Source organism: Clytia hemisphaerica, unplaced genomic scaffold (genome assembly GCF_902728285.1).
Source record: "Clytia hemisphaerica strain Z4C2 unplaced genomic scaffold, Clytia hemisphaerica genome assembly, whole genome shotgun sequence".
Classification (NCBI taxonomy): Eukaryota; Metazoa; Cnidaria; class Hydrozoa; order Leptothecata; family Clytiidae; genus Clytia; species Clytia hemisphaerica.
This window is the reverse complement of record NW_027103240.1, coordinates 326,732-335,163: the sequence shown is the minus strand read 5'-3', so window position 1 is coordinate 335,163 and position 8,432 is coordinate 326,732. Positions and strand designations below refer to the sequence as shown.

The window sequence follows — 8,432 nt, the reverse complement described above, 5'->3', positions numbered from 1 at the left end:
GAGACGAGAATTTAAAGATTCCGAGTGGATTAAATTTTGCGAATCAAGGGTCTTTAAAATTTTTGTGTGAATTAAATTTCGCGAAAATGTCCTTATAAATCGTAACTAGAAAAGAGATGTGTGTTTTTTAATCAAACAAAGGCAGACAAAGTTACTCAAAAGCTTTCAAAAGTATATTTAGGAGGTTACTAGAGTAGAGTTTATAATTGAAATGAAGAGTTGAACTCATCATGTAATATAATAATTTGATTTCTTTCTTTGATTTTGCGAACTTTTATTTTCCTGATTGTAAAATTCCAAATAATTTTGCATGGACTAACTTTTGCGAAAATGGCCAAAATTCACGAAAACCGTGACAATTAATCCACGCAAAAATTTATCCGCTTAAGGTAGCAACTTTATAGAGTAGCCAAAAAAAGCTGGATATAAAAATTTTGGGTGGATTTTTTATATCCAGCTTTTTTTGGCTACTCTATAAAGTTGCTACCTTAAGTGGATAAATTTTTGCGTGGATTAATTGTCGCGGTACTGGCTCTTCTGCATTACCAAAATTCCACAATACTGGCATGTGAAAAACTCAAACAAGACTCATTTTGGGTGAAATAAACAAAAACTTTTACAGATGATGATGTGCGGTAATGGTCAGCTATTGAGAAATAATTCCACTTTTTCTGAATGACAGTTTGGCTCTACTTTGGCTCACTTTCAGAAAAAGGTTTATGGAAAACGCTGACTTTGTACCCAACCCTGCACCTTTGATTTTCCCTAATGCTGAATAAATGACAGTGACAGCAGATCAAAATGAAAGTTTTTAAAAACTTTAGGATTACTAATTTTTGGACCTACCTCCTGGTGCCCCGGTGGAGGTTCTATAAATTAACCCATGTCCGTTCGTTCGTTCGTCCGTCTGTCTGTTACCAGCTTTTCTCAGGATTGGCTCATTAGTTTTTTCTGATTTTTTGCACAATGATGCAAAATGGCAATGCCCAGAACGTGACGGAGCCCGATTTTTGAGAAAAAATTTATTTGGGCAAATTTGGGCCAAAAACTACCTAAAAATAGGGTTTTTTGGACTTTGTGCAAAATCCTGTCATTACTTTTTTCTGATTTTTTGTACAAAGATGGAGGGCAAGATTCTCTAAAGAATGGCTGAAGTGGTTTTTCTCGGAAAATTCTTATTCGCCTTAAAAAAACGGATTTTCGTATTTTTGGGGAAATTCCCTTTGACCAAATCAGAAAATATAGCTTTTAACAATGTTGACTCGTTATTTTTTTCTGATTTTTTGCACAATGATGCAAAATGGCAATGCCTAAAATGTGTCGGAGCCCGATTTTCGAAAAAAAATATATTTGAGCAAATTTGGGCCAAAAACTGCCTAAAAATAGGGTTTTTTGGACTTTGTGCAAAATCCTGTCATTACTTTTTTCTGATTTTTTTGTACAAAGATGGAGGGCAAGATTCTCTAAAGAATGGTTGAAGTGGTTTTTCCCGGAAAATTCTTTTTCGTCTTAAAAAACGGATTTTCGTATTTTGGGGAAATTCCCTTTAACCAAATAAGAAAATATAGCTTTTCTCAAAGTTGACTCATTATTTTTTTCTGATTTTTTGCACAATGATGCAAAATGGCAATGCCTAAAATTTGACGGAGCCAGATTTTCGAAAAAAAATATATTTGGGCAAATTAGGGCCAAAAACTGCCTAAAATAGGGTTTTTTGGACTTTGTACAAAAATCCTGTTATTACTTTTTTCTGATTTTTTGTACGAAGATGGGGTGCAAGATTCTCTAAAGAATGACTGAAGTGGTTTTTCCCGGGAAATTGTTATTCGCCTTAAAAGACGGATTTTTGTATTTTGGGGAAATTCCCTTTAACCAAATAAGAAAATATAGCTTTTCTCAATGTTGACTCATAATTTTTTTCTGATTTTTTGCACAATGATGCAAAATGGCAATGCCCAAAATGTGACGGAGCCAGATTTTTAAGGAAAATTATTTTGGGAAAATTTGGGCCAAAAACAGCTTAAAAGGTTTTTTGAGCCTGAATGGTTTAAGTGATTTTCGTATTTGGGGAAATTCCTTTTTACCGTTTTACATTATTCAACACACAAGCTTTATTTTTCCATTCTGAATTTTTGTACAATTATTGTCACTTTTTTCTTATTTTCATCTGATGTTAATCATTAGGTAGGTCCATTCAGCATGTTGCTTGTTGAATTTACTATAACGGATCAGTGATAATTTTTAATACCCAACACATAATCTGGAGGCATTATCATAGCTATAATCGCCAAATAGCTATAATCGCGCTTTAGTTTGATTCCTGTTGAACATTCTTCTTCTGGTTTTCATGTTTATAGCCATTCTCTTTAGAGCTTTAGACTGGAACTATCTGTAAAATTTTGTGGAATTGAATTTTGAAAGTACTAATTCAGAAAAGTATACCTTAAGGGAAGAAATTTTCGCGAGAAGAAATTTTCGCGGAAGAAATTTTCGCGGAATTTAATTTCGCGAAATTAAATTCCGCGAAACACACCAAAATTGTTAAATCGCGAAATTAAATTCCGCGAAATTCGATTTTTTTTCTTCTTCTTTTATTTTGTCGTTTTTGATCAGGTGTTACCAAAAAAGATGGACACAATTGATTTTTCAGCATTATAACGTATGTTTTTTATCAAATATAATCAACTCCGTGATGCTTAACAGTTAATCTAAGTTGATAACTTCTTCTCAATCGCGAAATTAAATTCCGTGAAACTTTTGAAATCGGCTCATTCGCGAAATTAAATTCCGCGAAATTTGCCATTTTGAAACTCTGATTCGCGAAATTAAATTCCGCGAAAATTTCTTCTCGCGAAAATTTCTTCCCTTAATAATTTTAACTTCAAATATGCTTATAACTTTGGCATTAAGACCAATTGACCTCAGTGGGACATCGGGCATGCAAAGGTTTTTTGAAATTGTCTCTTATTGCCGACCCAAAAAAATATCAGCGTTTTGATTGGTCGAGAGCATCGAGATATTTGCGATATTTCATATTTCTTTAGTCTGGAAATATGACCGGGTTGACTTTTGGGGGACTGGGTAAGCGGTGGGAGAAAAATCAAAACAAAACAGCCGAAAAGAACTGACCTTCGGAGAAACTGACTTGGGAATCAAAGGGAAAAACGCAACAAAAATATGTTCAGATTAACTTTTACTTTGGAGTTCTTCCATAAAAGACACTAAAATCAAATCTGATGAACTAAGAAATTATAAAACTACTTGACACCACCCAAATATTTTCAACTTTTGGCAAATTTGTCCGTGTGGTAACCAAACAGTTTTTTATCAATGCATACAAAATAACTTGAGATTCTTGAATGTTTGCCAATAAAAATTCTCATAACATAACAAGGGAAGTGTAATGTCTTGTATTAAACAAAATGACGAGTGATTTTTATAAAAGTTCTCTCCTAATTCTCTTCAAGTCTCTTTCTCGACAACAACGTACGTCCTTGACTTTTCAACTCAACAATCATTACATCTTCCTTCTGAAATTCGAAACATTTAGAGCTTGACGATAATCAAGAAAGTATCCAAATTGTTTTGCTGTTGAAAAAATGTTGTTCTTTAACCATTTTTACAAGCATACATTTCCATCGTGGGACTCCTTTCCTCTGCTATTCTTTTCCATGGCCATCGAAACAAAAAAATAGAAAAAGACTGAATGTTATCAATCTGATTAATCCAATGATGGAGGGTTTCTTCTTCATCGAAACAATACTGTACATCATCTGCATTTTGAATTATCAATCTAGAAACTTTCAAATACATCTCTGAAAAATCTGCAACTTTTCAAAACAAAACTTCTGGATCGAAAATGATCGAAAAGTTTTGTTTTTGTATGAATATTTTCAGCGGGAAGTTATCGAATGTTTTTGTTCGAATCTAACGTTCGAATTAGATTTTCGAATAAAAACATTCGAAACTACACAGAAGCAGAAGAAGGCGGAAGTAAGTTTTGAAACAAAAAGAGGACAATTTTTTTGAGTCGACAATAAATTAGTTATCACATGACTTCTCGTGCAATACTCGATATTTTACTCGTTCCGAGATTTTACCGATATTTTTCCTCGCCTAAAGGCTCGCGTATTGCACTCGAAATCATGCGATAACTAGTACGTATTTAAAACAGCTTTTTTTATGAAATAACAAGTGGTCTCTAGTTATTCTCTAGTGTAATATTTATTGTTTATTTTGGTGCTGCAAATTCTACAACCTTTTTTCTTTAGTGAGAGTAAATCTAAGATTCAATTTATCATTAAAATGGGTTGCAGATGTGACAGTAATGCATGTGGATCCTGTGCTTGTTCTAAAGCCAACGAATTATGTACACCCCAATGTCATGGTGGTCAAAGTATTGATAATGTGCCATGTATGAATACAGAAGCAGGCAAGAAAGTAAAAACAATGAAAATCAAAGATGTCAGAACAGCTCTGATTGCCAATGGACTTTCAATTATCGGGGATAGAGGTGAGGTATTGCTAATTTTTCAAAATCCAAATCTATGGAGACAATCTCATTTGAGAGAATTTCGTTTGCTTATTGTTTGTGTTGTGTAGACAAAACCTTTATTTAGAAGCCTACTGAAAAATATACATTCAACCAATAAAGGAGACTCTTATTATTTCATTCTCAAGGACACATTATTTAGCCAATAAGATTCCAGGTCTGCTATAATGGAGATGTTTGAATGTTTGTCTTTCTTTGCTTGCTTTAAAGCACAATGTGTCTTGGTTATCCACAGATTTGTCTGTAGATTTTCATATTGTATCATATTTTGACGTAAAGAAAATAGTGTTCCCAAGTTCAACATTTGGTAAAAAACTATTATTAGTTTGTTCTCTTTTTTTATTGCTTCGTACCAAATTCTTTATCAATGGAAATGGAAGCCTATGATATTTGACTTTTTAGGTGAATTGTACAAACGCTTAGCTGACCAAATCAGAAAATCTGGTGCATCAAACTCCACATCAAATGAAAGTGGATCTACATCAGCTTCCGGAAAATCAAACGAAGGGGATGCAAAGAACGAATTATTCAAAATCATTTTGGAAAATGAGGACAACTATCCTTTTATTCTATCACTTAGCGGTAAAAAGATCCAAGCCAATTCTGGAAAAGCTGAATTACGCAAAGCTTACCTGTTACTGAGCTCTAAAGTGCATCCCGATAAGAATCCAGGTAACCAGGAAGCTGTCAAAGCTTTCCAAGCACTTCTATCTGCCTATGAACGATTAGCGAACCCTGAGAAGTTCGCTGACGAGGACGACGAGGACGAGAAGCCAGCTAAAAAGCGACAGAAAACTGAACGATTCACCAGATCTAATGGTGGTTGCTTCAAAACCAAAGTCAAGTGTCCTCAATGTAAAACAGAATGGGGTTTACCTGTTGTCGGACTAGAGGATTGTGCTTATAATTTCATTATGACTGGATTAAAGCAGTATATTTGTCACGTGTGCTCCTGTCAATTTGGTTGTATGACTGCATTGCATTACTGCCCGCATTGTCGTAAAGAATTTTCGTATGATCCGGATGATTATCACCGTAAAATTACTTGTGGCAACATTAAATGTAATAAAGAATTTGGTTTTTGGATGTTCAAAGTATCAGAGCGACGCGAAAAGGAGGTCAGACAGGAGGCTAAGGAGTTACATGAATCACGGTTGAAGAAAGCTGCTCAGAAGAAGCGTCGTGCTCAAAGGGCCGGTAACCGCGATGCTGGCGAGGATGGGGCCAGTAAACAGCGTCTTCAGGAACAACTGTTTCTTCTGCAATTACGGGATTCGTGTCCTCGATGCGGCTGGGAATTAGAACGCGGAGAAGGCCATGATGAGGCACAACAGCATTTGACAGAATGTAATGATAAAGTGAAGATCCGTGAGTACCAACAAGAGGTCGCGGACGAAGAAGCTGAGGCTAGGTCTAAGTTAGATGCTAAAGCAAGTGAAGAAGAAATACTTGCATTAAAGCAATGGGAATCGAACGGGCGCCAATTAGGTCAACTATGGATGCTCAGTGACACAATGCTTAAAAGACAATGCGAAACTTTCAATCTTCCAATCAAAGGTAAACGCCATGAGTTGATTCAACGATTGTCTCAACATATTCGCTCACAAGCACGCTTGATGATCACTGACGGGAAAACGGATGTCTCTGGTGGAGCCTCAGGTTATGATGCGTGCAGCTTAAAGCATGCAGATGCTGAAGATCTACCTCAGAATCTGAACTCCCTCGATAAGGAGCAATTACAAGATCTGTGTGCAAGTTATGGAGTCAAGTTCAATCCTCGTAAAGACGTGAAGAAAGATTTGATTAAGAAATTTGAGATGACGCGTTACAAAGGCACCGAACAACAACTTATGTTGGGATATGGCGAAGAGAAAAACAAAAGAAGAGCTGCTATTAAAGACAAAGATGAAGACTATGTACCGGATGAATAGGAACTAGTCTCTTGGGACTTTTTCTTTTATTCCTTCCATTTCCCTGGAAGATAATCTTGAACTTCTATGAGCTTTTATGAGCTTTTGATAGTCCCTGGTAGCTGAAGAAAACGAGAAAATTGCAATGAATCAGAGGTTTTAGGCTTGGATTACAACAAACGAAAAAATTTTCCTTCTGTTTTGTTTTTGGTATTTTGAACACGGTACTAAAAACTTCGTTAATGAACTTATTCCTGATGAAAACAAGTATTGAGGCAGGAATTGTTACAGAAAGATTAAACAAATGTTACTAGTTAGAGAATTGAGGCTATGAACTTTATGCTTCCTTTTGTTTTTATCGTGCTACTGTGTACTCAGTTGTTATTATTATTGGCAATGGTATCCTTGGTTACTCCGAAAGAGAGCTTCTATGAAATAACCGGACAAAAATTATACACGTTTCAAGAAATTTTATTTTATTTTCCGTTAAAGCTATTTATATTTTTCACTTTCTCATTTTGATTTTATTGTAATATATAAGAAAACGATACAATCACCTTTTATGTAAACATATCAAGTCCTATCAAGAACTTCATTGATCGAGCATGGTGTGTTTTAAGTGCTAGAAAATTGCTTATCTTGGAATGGGAATACACCACTCAACCTTAATTCCACAAAAGGGTCGGGTTCGGGTTAACAGAGGTTGGATGATGGCAAATGTACGTATTTGTGATCGGTTCTGGTAAACTCGAACCCATAATACAGCCCCGTGTCACAGTCCCGCTGGGACCCCCCATCCCCACTAGAAAATTTGGCAAAAATTTCGTCCCCGGTGGCAAATTACCCTGGAATTTCAGCCCACTGGGAAATTTACTTTCATTTCATCCCCATTCGAAATTCAATGTTTAAAAAATGGCAATCCAAAACATTTCCACTGGAATTTTTGACTTAAGATCAATAGAATTTCTATCCCCATCGGAATTTCGATAGGAATTTTTATCCTCGCTGAGGAAAAAGTTCCACCGGGGCTGTGAGACGGTGTCATAATCAATTATGTAGTTTTTGAGGGTGTAAATTGCCGATCTAGATGTTGTTAAGCTGACTGTCCCTTTTGATTGTTTGAAAAGAATAGAGAAAAGGGCAAGGACTCAAGTATTGTAGCGTTCGATATGGATGCCAAGAGTTTTCTATCATTAAAATTTACGTATTATTTTTTTCAGGTAAAAAATAAAATTTATTTCTCAAAATTGTCTCAAAATTCAAAGGACCAACTTGAAAGAGAAGGCGGAACAACAAAATGTCAAAACGAACACAAATCACATCAAATAGTACAAAGGTAAAGTTTTCTAAGCATCAGTCGAACATCTAGCCAGTGCCTTCCCACAAACCAAATTTTTACTTGTTAAAACGCGATAAAAAAATCGGTTTTTGTCTAACAGGACATCGATCATCCTGCTCGACACCAAATATTTAAAAAATTCAACCTCGACAGTAAATTTATTCTTCGTTGAAGCATCCTTTAACTATAGACGGATTGAAATATTTTTGATGGTTAGAAATATCCAAGCGCAATGTTCTAACCTCTTTGATGGTCGAAAATATCTTTTACGCTCCGCGGAACATAGTTTTGATGACATTTTGTGAATCCTGGGGAATTCGTCTTCCATAGACCCTGTAGAGTCAAAATTAAGAAAATATTAGGCCAATATTTTGCTTCGTGTACACTGTTTTTAAGAACGTTACGTTCAAGCGTGCATGCGCGCTTGCGTGCATATTTTTAAATTTTAGCCCCTTAACCATAAATGTTCACATACCCTGTTATGAAATAAAAACGTGTACTATCTACCATTTTTATCTTTCTAGGACAGCGATTTCTCGACAGTCCATTTTGACAATGCAATGCATGTTTTAATCACCAAAGAAATCAAACAGGATGTTCTCCCTAATGAAGGTACTTAATAGACCTGAAT

At 35.5% G+C, this 8,432-nt stretch overlaps 2 protein-coding genes across 4 annotated transcripts in view; both read left to right on the top strand.

Moving 5' to 3' along the window:
* The first annotated feature begins 4,283 nt into the window (after positions 1–4,283).
* On the top strand, positions 4,284–7,015 carry LOC136822725 (uncharacterized). Its single transcript, XM_067079340.1, has 2 exons — positions 4,284–4,513; positions 4,955–7,015. The coding sequence occupies exons 1-2, from the start codon at positions 4,306–4,308 to the stop codon at positions 6,481–6,483; spliced, it is 1,737 nt and encodes a 578-aa protein (XP_066935441.1). The 5' UTR covers positions 4,284–4,305; the 3' UTR covers positions 6,484–7,015.
* Positions 7,016–7,686: 671 nt separating this feature from the next.
* The window catches only part of LOC136820484 (anaphase-promoting complex subunit 13-like), a 34,629-nt gene continuing 33,883 nt past the window's right edge, over positions 7,687–8,432 (top strand). For all 3 annotated transcript variants that reach the window (XM_067077673.1, XM_067078315.1, XM_067077010.1), the window contains exons 1-2: positions 7,687–7,798; positions 8,326–8,413. In XM_067077673.1, the coding sequence (XP_066933774.1) occupies positions 7,760–7,798; positions 8,326–8,413 (127 nt within the window). In that variant the 5' untranslated portion in view covers positions 7,687–7,759. The remainder of the gene's footprint in view (positions 7,799–8,325; positions 8,414–8,432) is intronic.